This window comes from Vombatus ursinus, unplaced genomic scaffold (genome assembly GCF_900497805.2).
Source record: "Vombatus ursinus unplaced genomic scaffold, bare-nosed wombat genome assembly UNPS02005286.1, whole genome shotgun sequence".
In the NCBI taxonomy this organism is placed as follows: domain Eukaryota; kingdom Metazoa; phylum Chordata; class Mammalia; order Diprotodontia; family Vombatidae; genus Vombatus; species Vombatus ursinus.
In genome coordinates, this window is record NW_020945064.1 from 14,203,476 (window position 1) to 14,225,572 (window position 22,097).

Genomic DNA, 22,097 nt, shown 5'->3' on the forward strand with positions numbered 1-22,097 from the left:
AAATAATTCATTTCCTTACAAAAATACTTGAATGTATAATGCCCTCATTTTGTAGGCTCTGCTAAATTACTGTTTTTTCTTTGTTGCCTCAGGTCTGGAAGTTTTAAAGCAGGAGACAGCAGTTGTTGAAAATGTCCCTATTTTGGGGCTTTATCAGATCCCTTCAGAAGGTGGAGGTCGAATAGTTCTGTATGGAGACTCGAACTGCTTGGATGATAGTCATCGACAAAAGGGTGAGAGCTATTTTGTGGTCCCTGAAAAGACAGTTGGATTTAGTGACTTTAGTGACATACTTGGATGGCCAGACCTTAAGTCCTGGTGGCCAGATTCCAAACAAGTAGGACCTACACCCCCAGAGACAGCCCTGGGTACCTTCCCCGGCTCCTTACAGGCCACCACATTATGTCAGATGGCCCCCGGGGAAGATTGAAGCTTTGGTAACATCACCTACAGATGCCCGCTCCCCTGCCCTGCTCCTCCAGAATGCCCAGAGAGGCTGTCATTGGGAGGTGAGTCTGGGTGCAAACTGGTTTTCCCTGTCCCTCTGTAGGCATGTTCTCTTCTGTCCTCATTGTATCCTGGGTAGATACCATGGCCCCTTGTGCTCTGCATCTCTGGCATTTTGTGGAGTGGGCCAAGCACTGGGCAGGCGGCTCTCTTGAAGTGGGTGCACCTGGTACACTTATTGACTTTGAGGCAGATAATTAACTTCTCTGAGTTTCAGTGTCCTCTTTTGTAAAAAGGGATGGTCATATTTGCCCTGCCGACCACTGCACAGGATTGTTGTGAAAAAATCACTCTCTACACTACTATATAAACATTAAAAATCCAGTCTTTTGACTCACTCTTGTTCACTGGAAAAGAGAGATTTGTACCATGCTCACTTTTGCCCCTGTCCAAAAAGAGTTTTATGAGTGTAGGAGCCATGTATCAACATGTATGAACATTAAACTAGAAAACATCCCAAGAAAAAACTTCATTTTTGTTATGTATAGTGAAACATAAATAAAAGTTGTGTCTCACCCTGATATGCCAGCTATCTTAATGTGCTTGAATTTCTGACATGAATAGTAATCCCTAGAAAGAGACTGGGCTGTTTTAAAAATCAGAAGTGGGAGTTAAAGTGACACTTGGATTAAAAAATTAATTTCTTATTTCTACAGAGTTTTTCTTCGGAAGTTGAAATCCCCTGAAAGTCTTTTTAAAATTTTTTAGATGCCTGAGAAGCTTGTACTTAACGGAAATTTCCAGTGTCAGCTTTTACAAGCTCATTTTGGGCCCTGTAGAATCCTTTGAGCACATGATCCCAAGTGCTCTTTAAGAAGAGAAAGGAAGTGGTGGTTTATTTCCTTGTGACCTTGAGGTCAAAGCCTTTTTGGCATTAACAGTACTTGGGAATGGGTGGACGTAGGAATTGTGGGCATAGTGACAGTGCCCTGATAGGGGAATTCAACTTCTTTCTAATGAAAACAGGGAAGGGTTTTTAAAGGTCCTCTTCTATCATGGAACTGTAGACTAGCTGGCACTCAATAGGAAGAGACCTCAGAGGTCCTCTCTACCTGTAGAGAGTCAGCACTTTTTCAAAACATTTTCCATTGCAGAGCCTGTAGTTAGAAATTTAAAAAATTACGCCAAATGGAAAAGGAAGGCGGATGGATGTTTAAGCAGTCACAGCACAAAGGCAGGCTAGTAGTAGCTTGGGACAGACTTTCGAGAGGCTGATAGTATTTCTTCTCACGTGAACTGACTGGGGTTTTCCTTATCGTGTTCTCTGTCTCCAAATTGGTCTTTTAGTCACAATAAGCATTTTCTAAATAAAAAAAATTAATACTCACCTGAGAAGGGTCTAGAGGGTAAAGTTTGTTTTGGAGTGGCACCTGAAGACTAATTTCAGATGATTCTTTACTTCTATGCATCAGTGGTGCATGAGTGATTTTTCATTAAAGTGCACATTCAGCACTTGTGTTTATGTCTATGTACGGATATCATTGGCTCTGTATTTTGGTAACTCTGTCATTTGTGTTTGAATTGTTTTTGTTTGTCCAGATTTAACCTACCTTTCACCTTTTCTGTGGTTTAGTATTTCCAGTCAGAAGAACAGAGATTATGTCCAGCTATATCCCTCAACTTCTCTCCCCCAACCCCATATTAGTTCTAATATTTTTGATAGCCTTCATACTTTTTTTTTTTTGCCTAATCACTTTATTAACAGCTTTCATAATTATCACTGTTAATTAACCCACAGATTGCTTTTGGCTTCTGGATTCTCTCCTTCAGTTTACTTCTTATGGCGTGATACCTCCGAGTCTCAGCCATTCTGAAAATAGGCATCGCCCTCCGAACGGAGCAGGCTCTGCTCCTCCAGAAAGGATGGAAGGTAAGCATGTTGATGTAGGTTCTCAAAGGAAGATAATTGGATTAGATTTAACCTGGGGATTCTGCAGTAAACATTGCAGGTTATGAGGTTGAGCTGCTAGTTGGTTCCCTTGCTTGCAGAGTATTCAGCAGTACTAGTTTTTAAGTGACTCAAAATTTGGACAGACTGTTTGTTTCAAAGGTATTTCATGAATTTTTTTCATTTACAATTTTTATTACTAGGCCAGTTAAACAAAATAACTCAGTATGGAGAAATCACCTGGACTCCACAGCCTCTTAAAAAACAGCATCCTATCATGATAGGTATCTCCACCATAGTCCTAGGCTTTGAATGTTGACTCACATAAGGGGCACGCATGCAGCAATGCTATAGAAAGAGCACTCATGGTTGTGGTGGTCTGTGGGCTCATTGATCTTTACCCATGAAAAGTCAACCTTTTTACATGAAGAATTGCCCATATCCTTGAAGGTTTCCCAGAAGGCTTCCTAATTGTGACAACATCTGCTACATCAATATAGGGATTTTAAAAACTAGAAAAAGAATGGTTTTTGCTCTTCCATTTTAATAGCGATAATGTATGTATGTGTGTGTACAATTACCACAGGAAACCATCTGCATCGTTACTCAAAGGTACTTGAGGCCCATTTAGGAGATCCGAAACCCCGACCTCTTCCTGCCTGCCCTCACCTGTCTTGGGCCAAACCGCAGCCCCTAAATGAAACTGCCCCCAGGTAAGTTTCTTCCGTCCTTCCACCCTTCACTTTCTAGAGCTGGTTCCAGATGTTTGAAACTCTTCCTATCAGTTTGGATGGAGTGGGATTTTCTTCCACTTTCTGCTGGGCACAGACAAAAGCAAACTAGTTCCTTAAGGAGCATCCATTCTACTTGGACCATGTACACAATGAGTAAATAGAAAGTGTGTACCAAATACTACAAAGTCATTTCCATGCAGTAGGAAGGAGGTAAGGAAGGGCCTCATGTTTGAAGAGGCACACCCAGAAACCAGGGATTGTAAGAGGTGAGATGAAGGAGTGAATGCCAGACCTGGGGCGGAGGGGAGAAGCAGGCAGAGGCACAGGCGTGCAAGAGAAGGGACAGAAAATGGGTCTAGTCGGCTGGAATGGGCTGGAGGGAGAGGGGGTTTGACACTAATGTGAAACCAGAAAAATGGTTGGAGACTGATGGGGAAGGGCTCCTTGTGTCAGATCAGAGGAATTTATTTTATTCTACAGGCAGTACGGAGCCATTGAAACTTCTTGAGCAGGAGAGGCATTTGGCAAAGTTTAAGAATATCCGTTTGGCAGCTGTGGGGAGGATTTTAGACATTCCCATTGAATCATTCAGTCTTAGTTTCTGACATGGAATGTGGTAATTCATGTAAGTCAGTTTTCTGATACTGACCCTCCAAAATAGATCTCTTAGCAGGAAACAGTTCAGAGGGGACACTCTTGTGTAGGGCACTTTTGTTGTTCCCATATTGAATTTAATACACAGCAGAGAAAGTGAACAAACAGTATAGAGCAGAAGTTGAGATTTTCATATAAAAATTCATTTTTTTGTGCTTATTGAAATATTCTTGTTTGTTGACACTTAAAGTTCATAATAAAAAAGAAAAATTTTAAAAAACACAAGATAAATTTGTAGCCTGCATTAAATATTTTTTTGCATAATTAGAGTTTTGTTAAGTCTAATTAATACATGTTTTAAAACTTATGATTCAGTTAGTATCCCTTAAACAAGAGGTGGCAGACTCATGCTGGTTGCTGCCTCCTTCTATTTTTAAGTCATCTTCCCTATTTGGTACATTGAAGTTTGAGAAGACACAGAGCACTTTCTTAAACCCAGTGAGTGGTGACGTCCATAGTATGTTAGGACCATAGACTTTGAGGCTGGACAATATTGGAGACCATCTAGTCTGACCTCATTTATAGCCATGGAAGCTGCATTTTCATGCTCAGCAACTTGGCCTCAGGCATGCAGGTTGGAGGGCGGAGCCCAGTGGCTCCTTGTGGGCTCCAGGTGGGCCCTGCCTCTGACCCCAGACCCAGAGCTCTTCTCACAGGCTGACCCACGCTGCTGTAGCTCATTTCCTTTGGATGCCACGTTCTGAATATTTGGCTGAAGGGGGGATACATGTCAAAGTTGCCAAATATTAATTGAAGTTGGAACAATGTTATCTTGCAAATTTTATAGAAAAGCCTAGAAAAACCAATCAAATTTGAAATGTACCATATTCATGCTTAAAATCCAAAATCAGGTCTTCAAGATACAAGTAAATAGAGCTGTGTTAAAGCAGAGCTTGGAGAGAAATGCTGGTCAGGCCTGGCTGTAGCCGGGAGGATGGTGGAGGGTCCTGCACGTGTCCTGGGGTTGGGGGAGGCCTGGTCACAAGTGAAGAAAAGCTTGCCTTTGTGCTTCAAGTGACTGCACCTGGACTTAGCCCGTGACTACCCCATGTCATCTGGAACCCCCGTCAGGCCCTGAGCACTGCCCTATGCCTCGTAACAACCCGAGTGTGTCATTGGGCTGCACATTGTTCCAGTATGTTTACAGATCTGTGTCCAAATGTGCACGTGCGCACACACACACACCCCCTTACACGCTTTTGGAAGTCAAATGTGGAGTGCTCCTGTTTCTCCTGGCCCTGGGCACAAGACATTTCAAGTAAGCAGTATATAGAGAGGTGCATTGTGGCTGTCCATAAGACCTCATCTCATTGCCCCTTCTTTTCTCTGTCTTTCCCTCTTCTCCACCCTGCCCCACCCTCACAACTTCTGTCTCTTCTTCCTTTATTCCTAACCCACCCTCCTTTGAAGGGCCACATCCTACCTGGCTACCTTGGCCATTTCAACTTAATAGGGACTCCTAATGACTTAGAAGATGAACACAGGTAAATGGGTTATCCCTGAGGCACTGAAATCAGAGACTCTTTCCTTGAACCCTGAAACCTTGATGCCAGAGCAGTACAGTCTGCTGAGGAGGGACTTGAGGAAGCAGCTTCAGAAGAGAAGGTCTAGGAGAGAGCGGGATGCTCATGAGAAGCATGACTCATGGCAGCACTGAATTCGGTCTCTGTACTTCATGCTCACACCACAGATGTGCGTCCCTCTCCCTCCTTTCAGCACATGCCCCTGAGGCTGAGCTTGTTCTTTGATTACGTCTGCCTTGAATGTCAAATAGACCAGCTTGGGGAGGGGGGCACCCAGGGAAGGAAGGGGGCTCTGTGCTTTGGCTCTCCCTTCCTCGGCCCAGGGGTTGCTTTCATCCCACGTCTTGGTTTTCATAGCCATCTTTCTTTTGCTGTACTACGGTGTCCCCGAGGAAGTTATTGACCTCAGAGGGTCCTTATACTGCCTGCTAGAAGTGCAAAAGTGTTACCAACCCATCATCTGTACAGGCCTCAGGACCATTGTCCCCATTCAGTAAGCCACACTTGGCTCCTCAGTGATTTCATTGTCTTTCGTTAAGGTACTTTCGATAGCCAATATTTGTTAAAATTGGAAGATCTGTCATCATGTTACCCTCACAGCCATCTGTTCTCTTGCCAAAGTTTTCATAACTTGGTGCTTTTCACTTCTAGTTCAGGATCCCATCCTGTCACATTTTCTCATTTTCTTCAACCAAGCTACCCTCTCCTGTAATACCCCCCATCTCATTCACTTAAAACCCACAACACGGGGCAGCTAGGTGGCATAGTGGAGCCTCCAGCCCTGGAGTCAGGAAGATCTGAGTTCAAATCTGTTCTCAGACCAGGCCCATGACACGTATTAGCTGTGTGACCCTGGGCAAGTCACTTAACCCCAATTGCCTTGCCAAAAAAACCCCCCAAAAAAACAAAAAACATAAAACAACAAGGCTCTATGGTGTAGTGGAGATGGCTCTGGCCTCGGGGTCTGAATTCAAGGCCTTACTTTGCCGCTTCCTCGGATAAGTCATTTTCCTTTTCTGAGACTTTTCTCATGTGAAATGAGGGTATCTAAGGTCCTTTCTAGCTCTGAATCCTGTGGTATCATGGCCTTCCCATATTACCGTCATAGTAGCATTCAAACAAATTAAATGTCCAACATGATCAAGCTAAAACTGGGCCAGCATGTGAAGTCAGACCACTCCAATCTAGTGACCCATTTTGGATAAGTTCCAGAAAATCCATGCAGTATGGCTAGGTTTGAGACAGATTTCAGTCAGATGGTTACAAGATCATAGATTTAGAGCTGAAAGGGACCTCGGGCCAGCAAGTTCAACCCCCTAATTTTACAGATGAGGAGGCACTGAGAAGATAAGCAGCTTGCTCAGGGTTGCACAGCTAATAGGTATCTGAGGTGGGATTTGAACCTGGGTCTTTCTACTATTCCATGTGCCACACAGTCAGATAGAGAATAATAATTTGGCGAATGCCAACCCATATCCCCCAAGGATGATAACTGCTTAATTTTCATTTGAAGTCCTCAGACTGTCACGGGCACGCAGAAAAAGTGTGGAGCAAGGATTTGAACTCAGATCACCAATAATTCCTTCCAGCTACACTTGAGTTTTACATTACATTGTAATTACTGTGGACATCCATTCTCAGGCCATGTGGCCCAGCGCAGAAATACCCTGCATTTCGTTTAGAGCTCATTTAGATAGGAGAACCAGAAAAACCACATTTCTTATATGTTGCCAGTCTTTTATTAACAACAAAAGTAAATAGCTGTATTTATGTCTAGGGTTTTACACACTGTGTTTCTTATTGGAACCTTACAAGAGCCTTTTGAGGTAGATAGAGCAATATCCTCATTTGACATAGGATTATTAAAGTAGTTGACAGGGTAGAGTGGCAGATGCAGTGAACATCGAGTTTAGCAAAGCACTCAGCAAAGTCTCCTCATGCTTTTCTTGTGGAGAAGGTGCTGAGGTCGGAGCTAGATAACGTACCGTTAGGTGAAATCAGAGCTAGCCGACTGGCCAGACCCAAAGAATAGTTATTAGTGACTCGGTGTCAGCTTGGAAGGAGGTCTCTGGTGGAGAAACTTAGAGCCTGTGTTTGACCCGATGTCATAAGACATTTTATCAGTAATGGAGTGAAGGCAGAGGTGGCGCGTTTACCACATTTGAACACGACACCACATAAAGGTTGATAGCCAGCACAGCACGTTGGAAAGCAAAGAATCTGAAAGGGTCTCAACAGGGTAGGATGTTGGGCGGATTCTAACGAGTAAATTTTAAAACCCACCGGTTAAATAAAGGAGAAGGGAAATACGGCTTTACAGTTGTTCTTATAGAAAAGTTCTGGACGTTTTAGTGGTCGGCAAGTTCAGAAGGAGGTAGCACATCAGCCAGAGAAGCCTCGTTTCCAGGGTTAGAGAGGTGACCGTCTGGTGATCCTCTGCCCTGGTCATACCACTGGGACGCAGTGGAGCTGGCCTTCTGACTGCTTGTCTGTGATGTCATTGCTCTCTAATTGTCCTCCGTGAAATCCGTTATGCTCTGCTTTATTCACAAGAATCCGATGCTTCATTTTATATTTCCTCATTGAGCATTTTGTGTGACTGTGTTTTAAAACCCTCACAGGTTAATGTCAGCTACATATCTGCCACCTCTCTTCACGGTGTGTGGTTCATTGTCACGCCAGTTGGGTTATTAGGAGAATCTGTATTAACAATGGAATTCGCCATGGATAATTCCTTTGCCTACAAATGACATTACTAAATAAATGAATTCCAGAATGTAAGCTAATCAGAATTTCATGCATTCCAATTTGCATCCAGTTACATGGATTACCCCATATCCCATAACCAATCCCAAATTTAATAAAATTATACCTTTAAAATTAAAATTTATTATAGCTAAAATAGTCATCAGAAAAGCCTTTTTCCGATATTAGCTCTGTGCCAGGCCCCGTGCTAAGCAGAACCTAGTTCCCTAAAATAGCAGGGGCTCCCAGTGCTCGGTGGTGTCCTCGGAGCCCTCCCCTCAGCCTGGCCTCGCGTTCCTCTGCTTAGATGGATGTGTAGGTTTGCCCAGTTTTAGGTTGTCCTTTGTTTTAATTGACTGAGCGCTCTCATTTTTATTTAGAGCCAAACTTAAGAGTGGCAAGTCAGCCTGAACTTTGTATCTCAACTGTAAGTCAGTAGCACGCACACACCAGGGGAACAGAAGGGAATTGCCTGGCCCATATCTCTCTGTCTTTTTCCCCTTTGGATTGTAGGATCTGCAGCTTTTCTGATTGTCTTCCCTTTCTCCTGCCTTGTGCCCTGCCCCGCCCTCTGCTACTGCCTTGCCTGTTGGGGCCAGAATCCCTGAACAATGACCCTTCTCTTTCCTCATTTACAAGAGCAGGAGTTGAACTGGGATCATTTCTCCAAGACAAGTTCTACAAGGACACGAGCCCTGTTTATAGATGCTCAGCGTGGTCACATGACTTGATAGGTGCACAGCTAGTCAGGAGCCCCGCTGCTCCTGAGAGCCCGGCTGCTTGGCTGGTGCCTGAATATTAAAACTGCTTTGAATTGGAAGCTTTCAACAGTTTTTCAATCATACATCCAGTCTTTCTTTTCTAAGCCTCTATTGTGCACAAAGACAAAACACGAAAGAGCCCCTGTCCTCAAGAAGCTTACCTTCTATGTGCATAGATAATTAGCTACAAAGTTTATACACAATAATTTTGAGAAGAAGACAGTAGGGCTAGGGACATCAGGATAGGCTTCCCGTGGAGATAGCACTGAGCTTTGAAGAAAGCTAGAAATTATGTGAGGTGGGGATGAAGTGAGGGTGTGTATCTTATTCCAGAGGCAGGAAGGAGCGTCGGGAGGGCAGTGGCATGACCAGACCTGTGCTCTAGCAGGATCAGTTTGGCAGCTGTGTGAGCAGTAGTGTGGAGGCTGGAGACCAGAAGAGGACCTAGTTAGAACAGCCCAGACAAGAAGCAATGAGTTGAGGTCCTGGTGGTGGGAGGAGAAAGGAGGGAATGGATGCAGTATATCTGGTGAACCAACCCACTTGGAGTATTAACGCCGTGGAGTATTAACATTAGCATGGTATAATGCATAAAAAGAAGCTGCTGGGAACCTAGAATTCTGAGTTCTTGCCCCATTCTGACACCACCTAGCCGTGGAACCTTAGGCAGACTGTTTCTCCTTCTTGGAGCATCAGTTTTCTCATCTGTAAAGTGGGGATCACTTTTTTTTTTTTACTGCCTCTTTCATAGTATTGTTGTGAAGAAAGTGCTCTGTAGATGTGGGTGGTACATTTATTTACATAGAGGAGGCTAGCCGGCTCATGTATGTTCACAGCTACTTTGAAGTATTTGCTGAAATTTCCTGGGCCAACTAAGTGCTTATTGTTTTTTAAACTATTTTCCTCAGTAATCTCTGGAAACATCAGAAGTTACTGTCGATTGACCTAGACAAAATGGCTTTACCCAGCTTTCGAACCAATCGGCCCCAAGTAAGACCTTTGTCTCCTGGAGAAAGCGGGGCCTGGGACATTCCAGGGGGTAAGTGAGTTATTGTTGTTGCCTGGAGCCAAATGACAGCATGTGGAACAGTTATAGCAAGCCATGACAAACAAGAACACTTTCTGTCCCTCTTGAGGAGCTCTTGAGTCGGTCCTGGCTTTATGTGAAAGCTCCCACTTACTTACCTGCAGACTCTGCTGTTGGCAGGTCGAGCCTTGCCCCCGCCTCAGTTTTCCTCAAGTGGAGATTCCAGATCAGTGACAAACGTGCTGTTTTATAGTAAGTTTTCCCTGCCTGGAGCCCTAAGTCCTAGGAGGAGCACTGGAAGGACTGGGGGCAACAGGTCTGGAGTATAGGTTTGCAGCCGTAAGGGGAGGACTCTGTTTCCTGTCTGAACCTGCTCCTTGGAACCATTCAGGGCCTCTCCCTGGGGCTTTCAAGGGGCTTCCATCATGGCTGTGTGCGTGTGTGTGTGCACGCGTGCATGTGCGCGCACGTGCGAACATGCATGCATTCGTGCTGCAGAGCAGTGTGGGATGGACAGCCTTTAACTGCTCCAGGAGGCTTTAGAATCTCTGGAGAGTTAGGCAAGACTTCTGAGTAGAGGTCTCAGATCTTTGAGATTGGCCTAAGGCAGCAACCAGCTCCTCACAGCCCTCAGGGGTCTCCTCCTAGTGTGAAGACATGAGCCTTTAGGAAATCAGTCTTGTCCTTTGGAGAGCCAGAAGGACACCGCCTGACACTTGTGACTCCTCCAGTGGTGAAAGTGCAGCTTTGAAGAAGCCAGAATTTCTTTGATTCATTCTCTGTTGCTGTCATACATGTTCAAAGGGTAATTGGGCTTTAAAATGCACCTTTGCTCAGTTAATGTATGCTTTTTTCATCTCTGCTGAACTTGAGCCTGTCAAAGAAACGAAGTGTCCCGATGCTTATGCTTTATTGACCTGTTAATTTAACCTTTGTTCTTTAGGAATAATGCCTGGTCGTTATAATCAGGACGTAGGACAGACGATTCCGGTGTTTGCCTTCCTGGGTGCCATGGTGGTTCTGGCTTTCTTTGTGGTGCAAATCAACAAAGCTAAAAGCAGGCCCAAGAGAAGGAAACCGAGAGTCAAGCGCCCCCAGCTCATGCAGCAGGTCCATCCACCAAAGACCCCTTCAGTGTGATGTCCACGCAGCTAACCCCTATCGCCAAAGAGGGCCCTCTTGAATGGCCTCAGGGGACAACAGATGGTTGTGGCTGGTGGAGATTTCTCGTTCAGGGGTGGCACCCGTCTAGAAGTGATCTCGTTTTTTCATTAAATGTTGCCCGTTCCAAATGGGCCTGGCCCCCACATGTTGGGGGACTCGCCTCTTATGAAACATCATCTCGTTGCCTGTGGCCCTGGCAGAAGGGACTTCTCCAGTTGGCCATGCAGAGAGGCTCCGAGGAAGAGCAGCTGGATACCCCACGCCAAAGACTTGAAGACTTTCAGAAGGCTGTTGGGCTGCTTTCAACTTGAGAAGAGAAAGAGACTTTTGAAACACACAAAAAAAAATCCTGACCAAATGGAAATGTTTGTTAAAGGCTATTTTCTGTATTTATTGTTGGAAAAAGTCACTTTAGGAACTTAACGGTGTTTGGAGACAAAACTATTTTTTGGCCATGGAATGCAGTTTTTAATATTTCGTGAAGCGGAGTAACAAGCTCCACCCATCTTTAGGATGCAAAGGGACAGACTGAGACTGGAAGGAAACTAGCACAAATCTGTGAGACATAGACCTTCACTTTATTTTTATAAATACCAACTGCCACGATTTTTTGTAATTTTGGGTCCTGATTTCACCATTGTTGGTGAAGAAAATTTTCAATAAATATGCATTATCTATAAGAAGCTGAAAACTTTGCCTCGCAGCCTCTTTTTCCGCCCCCGTCTATTTTACAGGCAAGTAGCTGAGCAGGTTCTGAAGCAGCCTGCCTAACTCTTGATCCCCAGTGAATCTTCCCCCTCAGCTTTTCACCGAATGAGTAATTAATTTGTTTCTTCCTACCCCAGCTGACCACTCATCTGCCGCCCCATCTGAGGAGAAGACAAGGCAGCGGGAAGGGAGGGATCCAGGCTAACGGCCATGTGGGATTCTCCATGGGGATGGGGATGGGTCACATGGACTAGAAAGCTTGCAAAGTTGGTGGGAGGAGTAGAGCAGCTGGGGCCCCAAACAGGGACAGTCAGGTGGCTTGTCACACAGCGTTCACCCCCACTCAGCCGCTGCTGTCATTTCAAGAGTCTTAGAACTGACTTCTCCATGTCTCTGTGGAGCTTTTCTTCTGCTCCTTCCCCCATTCAGAGCTGCAGGTGACACCAGATGGACGTTGGACACCTGTCTGTCTATGCATGTACACCCTGTATTAAGATGTAGGGATGTTAAGTGGATTGTTAGGGCAGGCTTCATTATCCCCACGGGCCACCAATGTCCCACCTTGTGTTTGAGGAATTCCCTGCATCTGACATCTCACTGCTGGAGAGCTGCTATGATCTCCTGAGGGGTAGGGGAATGAAGACATGAAAGGGCTTTTTAAAACTTAAAAAGGTCTAAGTCCTAAAGAACACTGGGTCAGGTGTGTCAAGAGACCTAGGCCCTAATCCTGACTCTGCCACTAACTAGTGGGATGTCAGTTGACCTTGGATAATTCATTTCCCTTCTCTGCCTCAGTTTCCCCATAAAATGACAGGACTGGACTGGATACTGTTAAGGTTCCTTCCAACTCTAAAATTCTCCGATCCTATGATTTTCTGTTAAACTGACTGGGAGGACATGTTACTTCATGACTTTTGGAATGGCTCTCCTGGGACTCTTCACAAGTTGCAGAGTTTATACTTCACCATGTTGTTCACTTCACCCATGAAATGGGAAGATCATAGCTCTCATTGGTCATTTTGACTTAGAATGGCCAGATGTGTTTTATCTTGATGGTCCAGACAGGAGTGATGGCTTGAGATCAGTCAGCCCTTGAGTGAGGAGAGGGCAAGACATAGGCTGGGTTTGGGCAATCGCTGATGCAGGGAGGTCAGGTACTCTGGGCCTTTCTGGATCATGATGAGACAGTAGTAGGATGAAGACAGGTTAACATGGCAAAGTTTTAGCAAGCCGATGAGTGCAGTTCCAAGGTTTAACCTTTCCTCACAACAAACTGGTAGAGTAGTTGGAGCAAGTATTGGTACGCCCATTTTACAAATGAAGAAACAGGCTCACAGAGGTCCCAGATTAAGCCGCTGATCAATGTCAGAGCTAGGATTTGAACCTTGGCTCCAGAACTCACTGCCAACTTAGACAAAGCCTACCTGCTCAGGCTGGCTTTAAAAAAGGTCTCTCACCTCTGACCTGACGCTCATTCTCATTGTCAGTTTGCACAGATGGACTGGGAGGTCTGGGGGAGGCAAATAAGGTCAAGGTTGATTTGGATCAAAGAACAGAGATTTGCAACTTCACCCAAGATGCTGTCTTTAAGATTCAGGCAGGAACCCAGACCATAGAGACCCAGACAGTGTTTCATTGTGGTCAGCAAAAATGGCGACTACTGCCTACTCTTTGATGAGTCACATCTTTGTCCCCATTTCCTCTTACATCCTGTACTCATCATATAAAACAAATGTTTGATCTTCCTTTATACACGACTGTCCGTGTGTCTGTGTGAGGTAGAAAACAGATGAGTGGTTCTATAGAAACCTAATCACACCATAATAAATACTCTAATAGTAATAGACAATGACGTGATGGAAAGAACCCTGTAGTGGGAGTCAGGAGACATAGGTTTGAGTCCCAGCCCTGGCACTAATTAGCTGTGTGCCCCTGGACAAGTCCCATCCCATCTCTGAGCCTTAATTTCCTTTTCTGTAAAATGAGAATGTTGGGTCAAATCTCAGTCAAGCATTTTTTTTTTTGTTATTTCTATTATCTTTAAGGTCCCTATATGCTGTTCTTAACCATTTCTTATTCTTTAATATGAGGGTAATTACTTACATCATTTAACACAAGATACTAACAGGAAGATGCAAATAGTCAAATGATTCATTTTCTATCAAAAGGTAAGTTTACTTTCCTTTTCATACCTAGATGATTCAGTAGGAAACAGTTCCAGAGAAACGTTTAAATGTCTTGGTTTTTCTAATGTTTAAATTGTAATTGATAATCGCCTTCAAGGGAGGTTGGTCTCACTTGCAAGTGATTTTGGTCCAGCATTGACACGTCTCACAATGGAATGTAAAATTTTGCTCTGATAGACCTGTTATCCATGTCTCAGCTCAGCCTTGATCCGTTTATTTCCTGAGAACCCTGTGGGAGCCCAGGGTGTTAGATGCTGCTGTTAAACCGAGCCAGACCTGACTTGGAGTCTGGACTTTGTCACTTATTAATGGTGTGATCTTGGGGCAAATCATTTCTATTCTCCAAGCCTATTTCTCCATCTGTCAAATCACATTACTCCCTCCCTACCTCACAGCACTATATTGCAATGACTGTGAATCTTAGATTTAGAGCTAGAAAGGACCTTAGAAATCATTTAATCTCATCTCTTCCTTTGACCAATGAGGACATGGAAGAATAAAGAGTTTAAAGGACTTGACTAAGGTCATGTAAGTAGTACTAAGTAGTAGAATGAGGATGTCATAGGTCTCTTGCTGACCCAAACTCACTGAAGGCTTTGCCCCAGGATACTGATCTCTCCATTAATGGCAAAGGTAAACAGTAGGGACCTGGCCCAGATCTTTCCAGATGATAGAGGTTTCAAAATAAAATAAGTAAATCAAATGGCAAGATAAATTCTAGAATAAGTAAATCCTGTACAAATGGGAGACATTAATATTATCTGTTCCATGGCCTTGTTATGACTGGGTTCTAATTATATGTAGATCTATTTGCTGAAACCCACCTGCAGTGTCACCTCTCTGTACACCTGGGATAGATGAGAGGAAAACTGCACCTGAAACAACATCTGAAGAACCTTTTGAGACCCTTTTCTCCCTTCATTTGAGAATAGCAATTGCTAACTTTTTTTTTTCTCTCTAGACTCTAAGCTTAGTACCACTGGTGTTTCCAGGGGAGAGCCTGATATTTGAAAGGAAAAGAAACCATGTATTCCAGTCTCACCTGCCAGCCTCTAGTTTCTGCTCTATACAGACAAGGCTGCTTTTTACCAGAGTCTGGACTGTGAAAGCTGTTAAGCTTTTAAGCCATCTACCAGAATGAGTTACAACTTCCTATAGACTCTTAGACTTACACAATAAATAAAGGTGGATATTACCTTTTTTTGGTCTAAAATTTCACATGCTTCCTGCAGAACTTGGCTCCAGAATTTTGGGTCCTAGGCAGTTTGTTGGAAGCAGGGGAAAAATGCCTTTAAAAACCAGAGGATTATTGTTATCTAGTTACTAGAAGCCTGAGGATGGTGATTCCTTCCATTCTCCCAGTTTCCCAACCTTCCTTTATGTCGCACACACACTTGATGTGTCTTGTGTTTTCTCACACTGTGAGCTGAGGTTAGGAGAAGGAAAAAAAGGATTACCCAAAGAATGAGAAGAATAGAGGCAGGTAGAAGATGACAGAATCAGGAAATGAAAGAGTAGACTATGGGTGGTGGGGATGCCTTTGATAACTCATGACTGAACCCAACCAACAGTGGTTTATTCTGATCCCCTAAAAACTGAGGTTTGCAGATTGCTGTAGATGTTGGGCTGTGTGTTTATGGTACCCTCAAAGGGTTGTCTTGGAGGGCATGTCCTTCAAAGTTTAGACACGTTTCTAAAACCTAACATACCACATGTGTACAACTTGGAGAATCCCATGGGAAGTGCTAGGAATAACCTTTCAATGAGAAATAAGTTAGAGATTAAACAGAGGTAAGTTGTTTTCCTGTGCATAAGGGCTGTTCCAAACTACCAGAGGAGCTAATGAACATTGCAAAAGGCTTACTCTAAGGTTAGATGTCTTGGATGCCCATGTGAAGACTACCAGGTAGGTGGTGCAGTGGATAGAACATTAGATTTGGATTCAGAAAGACCCCCAGTCCAAATCTTACCCCTGATAACTAACAAGCTGTATGACTGGGTAAGTCATTGAACTTCTGTCTGCCTCAGTTTCCTCAACTGTAGAAATGAAAAATAATAGCACTTCTCAGGGTCGTTGTAAGGATAACATTTTTTAAAATAGTACTTTATTTTTTTCCCAATTACATGTCAAGACAATTTGTAACATTCATTTTTTACAAGATTTTGAGTTCCAAATTTTTCTCCCTCCCCTTCCCTCTCTTCTTCCAAAAATGGTAGGTAATTTGATATAGGTTATACAAGTGCTATCATATAAAACATTTCCACATTAGTCACAGTTGGGAAAGAAGAAACAGATAAAAAAGAAGAAAAATCATGAAAAAGAATAAAGTAAGTGAAAAAAATATGCTTTGATCTGCATTGAGTCCATCAGTTCTTTATCTGGATGTGGATTGGCATTTTCCTTCATGAGTCCTTTGAACATGTCTTGGATCAGTATGTTGCTGAGAAGAGTGGAGTCATTCGCAACTGATCATCACACAGTGTTGCTAATACTGTGTACAATGTTTTCCTGGTTCTGATCATTTCACTTTGCATCAGTTCGTACAAGTCTTTCCAGTTTTTCTGAAATCTTCCTGTTCATCGTTTCTTATTGTACAATAGTATTCCAATACACTCATATACCACTTCTTGTCAGCCATTCCCCTAATTGATGGGCATCCCTTCAATTTCCAATATTTTGCCACCATGAAAAGGGCTGCTATAAATATTTTTGCACTTGTAGGTCTTCTCCCTTTTTTATGATCTTTGGGATATAGACCTAGTAGTGGTATTGCTGGATCAAAGGTCATGTGGTTTGGTTACCTGTTGGGCATAGTTCCAAATTGCTCTCCAGAATGGTTGGATCAGTTCACAACTCCACCAACAATGCATTAGTATCCCAATTTTTCCACATCCTCTCCAACATTTATCATTTTCCTTCTTTTTGGTCATATTAGCCAATCTGGTAGGTGTGAGGGGGTACCTCAAGAGTTGTTTTAATTTAAATTTCTCTAATCAAAAGTGATTTAGAGCACTTCTTCATATGCCTATAGATTGCTTTGATTTCTTCATCTGAAAGCTACCTGTTCATATCCTTTGACCATTTATCAATTGGGGAATGGCTTATATTCTTATAAATTTGACTCAGTTCTCTATGTATTTGAAAAATGAGGCCCTCATCAGAATCATTTGCTGTAAAGATTGCTTCTCAGCTTTCTGTTTTTCTTCTACTTTTGATTGCATTGGTTTTGTTTGTACAAAAGCTTTTTAATTTAATATAATCAAAATTATCCATTCTACATTTTGTAATACTCTCTGTCTCTTGTTTGGTCATTAATTCTTCCCTTCCCCATAGATCTGACAGGTAAACTATTCCTTGCTCTTCTGATTTGATTATGTCTAAATCATGCACCCATTTTGACCTTATCATGGTATATGGAATGAGATGTTAGTTGAGACCTAGTTTGTGTTCTATTGTTTTCCAGTTTTCCCTGCAGTTTTTGTCAAATAGTGAGTTCTTATCCCAAAGGCTGGGGTCTTTGGGTTTCTCAAACATTGGGTTACTTTATTAATTTGCTATTGTGTCTTATGTACCTAATCTATTCCACTGATCCACCACTCTGTTTCTTAGTACCAGATAGTTTTGATGACTACTACTTTATAATATAGTTGGAGATTAGGCATAACGAGTCCATCTTCCTTTGTATTTTTTTTTCCATTAATTCCCTGGATATTCTTGATCTTTCTTCCAGATGAATTTTGTTGTTATTTTCTCTAGCTCTATCAAATAATTTTTTGGGAGTTTGATTGGTATGGTACTGAATAAGTAAGTTAGTTTAGGCGTAATTGTCATTTTTATTATATTGGCTTAGCCTACCCATGAGCAATTGATATTTTCTAATTGTTTAGATCTGACTTATTTGTGTGAAGAGTGTTCTATAATTGTTTATGTTCATATAGTTCCTGGATTTATCTTGGCAGGTAGACTCCCAAATATTTTATATTGTTTGTGGTTATTTTAAATGGAATTTCTTGCTCTGTCTTGCTGCTGGACTTTGTTGGTCATATAAAGAAATGCTGGGGGGTGGAGCCAAGATGGTGGAGGGGAAGCAGTGACTGTCTTGAGCTCTCCCCCAAACCCCTCCAAATACCTAAAAAAAAATGGCTCTAAACAAATTCTAAAGCAGCAGAACCCACAAAAAGACAGAGTGAAACAAATTTCCAGCCAAAGACAGCCTGGATGGTTGATCAGAAAGGTATATTGCCCACCGGGCGGGGAGAGGAGCGCAGTAAGGTGTGGGCGTGCAGGCCACAGCGACCCTGAAGAAGGACTCAGAGGACTGAATTGTGGGCAGCTGTGGCGGTTTCCAGACTTCTCAACCCAGGAACGCCAAAGACAATGTGGAAGGTCAGTGGGAAAAGTCTGTGACTGTGGTGAGAAAGGAGCTAGGTCTCAGCCGCAAGTCTCCAGCGTGGCCTGGGGCAGCGACTGTTTCCTGAACTTTTGGCCCACAGACCAAGGGGGAATCGAGTGGCTGATCAGAGGGGGATTGCAGGGATCTTTTTGCCAGTGCTGAGGCAGGAATCTCTTGCCCTGCCCGTGCTTGGATCTGGATCACAGTTCTGAGGGGTGGTCCTGGGGCGAGGAGGAACACTGGTGTGGTGGAGCTTGTTGTGGCTGTGGAGAGGAAACACCTCGCCCCTTATCATACCACCTTAGAAGAAATGAAAATTTATAGGTCCCTAGAAGTATCTCTGAAAACAGCTGCACAAACCCCCGAAGCTTGGGACAGTACACTCTTCACATTGGAAGCAGACTTTTACCTTAACAAAGAGTTTAAAACTTAAGTAATTGGCCGGGATCATGAGTAAGCAGCATAAAAAGAGTCAGACTATGTTATCTTACTTTGGTGACAAAGAAGATCAAAACACAACCAGAAGAAGACAATGAAGTCAAAGCTCCTACATCCAAAGCCTCCAAGAAAAATATGAATCAGTCCCAGGCCTTGGAAGAGCTCAAAAGGGATTTTGAGAAGGAAGTGAGAGAAGCAGAGGAAAAACTGGGAAGAGAAATGAGAGTGATGCAAGAAAATCATGAAAAACAAGTCAACAGCTTGTTAAAGGAAACCCAAAAAAATACTGAAGAAAATAACACCTTAAAAAATAGCCTAACACCAATGGCAAAAGAAGTCCAAAAAGCCAATGAGGAGAAGAATGCCCTAAAAAGCAAAATTGGCCAAATGGAAAAGGAAGTCCAAAAGATTACTGAAGAAAATACTTCCTTAAAAATTAGAATAGAGCAATTGGAAGCTAGTGACTTTATGAGAAATCAAGACACTGTAAAACAAATCCAAAAAAATGAAAAATTAGAAAACAATGTGAAATATCTCATTGGAAAAACAACTGACCTGGAAAATAGATCCAGGAGAGAGAATTTAAAAATTATTGGACTATCTGAAAGCCATGATCAAAAAAAGAGCCTAGACATCATCTTTGAAGAAATTATCCAGGAAAACTGTCCTGATATTTTAGAACCAGATGGCAAAATAGAAATTGAAAGAATCTACTGATCTCCTGAAAGAGATCCCTAAAGGAAAACTCCTAGGAATATTGTAGCCAAATTCCAGAGTTCCCAGGTCAAGGAGAAAATATTACAAGCAGCCAGAAAGAAACAATTCAAGTATTGTGGAAACACAATCAGGATAACACAAGATTTAGCTGCTTCTACATTAAGGGACCGCAGGGCATGGAATGTAATATTCCGGAGAGCAAAGGAGATAGGATTACAACCAAGAATCACCTACCCATCAAAACTGAGTGTAATCCTGCAGGGGATAAAATGGTAATTTAGTGAAATAGAGGACTTTCAAGCATTCTTGATGAAAAGACCAGAGTTGAATAGAAAATTTGATTTTCAAATACAAGACTCAAGTGGAACATGAAGAGGTAAATAGGAAAGAGAAAATCATAGGAGACTTATTAAGGTTGAACTGTTTACATTTCTGCATGGAAAGATGATATTTGTAACTCATGAGACCTTTGTCAGTATTAGGATAGTTGGAGGGGAAAAAATTATATGTATGTATATATAGATATAGATAGATAGAGGGCACAGGGTGAGTTGAAAATGAAGGGGTCATATCTGGATAGTAAAATTAAGGGGTGAGAGAGGACTATACTAGGAGAAGGAGAAAGGGAGAGGTAGAATGGGGTAAATTATCCCACAAAAAAAAAACAGAAAAGAAAAGACTTACAGTGGAGGGGAAATGGGGGAAGGTGAGAGAGAATAAGTGAATCTTATTCTCATAGGATTTGACTTAAGGAGGGAATAACATACACACTCTATTGGGTGTGGAAATCTGGCTTACCCTACAGGAAAATAGGGGGAGAGGGGGACAAGAGAGCAGGGGAATAATAGAGAGGAGGGCAGATTGGGAAAGGGAGTAATCAAAAGCAAATACTTCTGAGGAGGGACAGGGTCAAAAGAAAGACTAGAATAAATGGGTGGGTGGGATAGGATTAAGGGAAATAGAGTTAGTTTTTCACAGCAGGTCTACTATGGAAGTGTTTTGCATAACTGCACATATATAACCTATATTTAGTTGCTTGCCTTATCAATGAGGGGGGTGGGGAGGGAGGAAGGGAGAAAATTTGGAACCCAAAGTTTTAAAACACATGTTTAAAAAAAATGTTTTCACATGCAACTGGGAAATAAGAAATACAAGAAATGGGGTACAGAAATCCATCCTGCCCTACAGGAAAATTGAAGGGGAAGGGGGGGAAAGATAGAAGGGAAGGCAGACTAAGGGAAGGGGTATTTAGAATGCATGCCGTCTTGGGGTGGGGGGAGGGGTGAGATGGGGTGAAAATTTGGAACTCAATTTGGAACTCAAAATGTTGTGGAAGTAAATGTTGAAAACAAAAAAATAAATAAAAATTACCAAAAAAAAATGCTGGTGATTAATTTGGGTTTACCTTATATCCTGCAACTTTGCTAAGGTTGCTAATTATTTCAAGTAGTTTTTTAGTTGTTCTCTAGGGTTCTCCAAATATACCATCATATGTATCATCTGCAAAGAGTGATAATTTTGTTTCCTCATTTCCTATTCTAATTCCTTTGATTTCTTTTCTTCTCTTATAGCTATAGGTAACATTTCTGGTACTATAATGAATAATAGTGGTGATAATGGACATCCTTGCTTCAACCCTGATCTTATTGGGAAGGCTTCTAGCTTATCCAAGCAGATAATGCTTGCTGATGGTTTTAGATAGATACTGCTTATCGTTTTAAGGAATGTTCCCTTTATTCCTATGCTCTCTAGTGTTTTAATTAAGGAATGGGTACTGTATTTTGTTAAAAGCTTTTTCAGTATCTATTGAGATAATCATATGATTTCTGTTGGTTTTGTTATTGTTATGGTCAATTATGTTGATAGTTTTCCTAATATGGAACCAACCCTGCATTTCTGACATAATCCCACCTGGTCATAGTGTATAATCCTTGTGGTATATTGCTGTAATTGCCTTGCTAGTATTTTGTTCAAAATATTTGCATTGATATTCATTAGGAAAATTGGTCTATAATTTTCTTTCTGTGTTTTAGCTCTTTCTGGTTTAGGTATCAGTAACATATTTGAGTCATAAAAGGAGTTTGGTAGAACTTCTTCATCTATTTTTCCAAATGGTTTATATATTATTGGAATTAATTGTTCTTTAAATGTTTGGTAAAATTTATTTGTAAACTCATCTGGCCTTGGAGCTTTTTTTCATAGGGAGTTCATTAATGACTTCTTTCTTTTCTTTTCCTTTTTCTTTTTTCTTTTTTTTTTTGATGAGGCAGTTGAGGTTAAGTGACTTGCCCAGAGTCACACAGCTAGTAAATGTTACGTGTCTGAGGCCGGATTTGAACTCAGGTCCTCCTGACTCCAGGGCCAGTGCTCTATCCACTGCGCCACCTAGCTGCCCCTCAATTTCTTTTCTTAAGATGGGGTTATTTAGGCTTTCTATTTCCTGATCTGTTAATCTAGATAATTTATATTTTCATAAATATTCATCAATTTCACTCAGATTGCCATATTTATTGGCATATAATTGGGCAAAATATTTCCTAATGATTGCTTTAATTTATTCTTCATTGGTGGTGATTTCACCCCTTTCATTTTTGATACTGGATATTTGGTTTTCTTCTTTCTTTTTTTTTTTAAATGAAATTAACCAATGG

The 22,097-nt window shown here is 42.1% G+C and overlaps 1 protein-coding gene across 2 annotated transcripts in view; it reads left to right on the forward strand.

Annotated features, from left to right (window-relative positions):
• MBTPS1 (membrane bound transcription factor peptidase, site 1) overlaps positions 1 to 11,694 on the forward strand; it is a 71,484-nt gene extending 59,790 nt beyond the window's left edge. For both annotated transcript variants that reach the window (XM_027846873.1, XM_027846875.1), the window contains exons 19-23: positions 93 to 233; positions 2,246 to 2,377; positions 2,982 to 3,108; positions 9,721 to 9,851; positions 10,783 to 11,694. In XM_027846873.1, coding sequence (XP_027702674.1) covers positions 93 to 233; positions 2,246 to 2,377; positions 2,982 to 3,108; positions 9,721 to 9,851; positions 10,783 to 10,979 — 728 coding nt within the window. In that variant the 3' untranslated portion in view covers positions 10,980 to 11,694. The remainder of the gene's footprint in view (positions 1 to 92; positions 234 to 2,245; positions 2,378 to 2,981; positions 3,109 to 9,720; positions 9,852 to 10,782) is intronic.
• Positions 11,695 to 22,097: the final 10,403 nt, after the last annotated feature.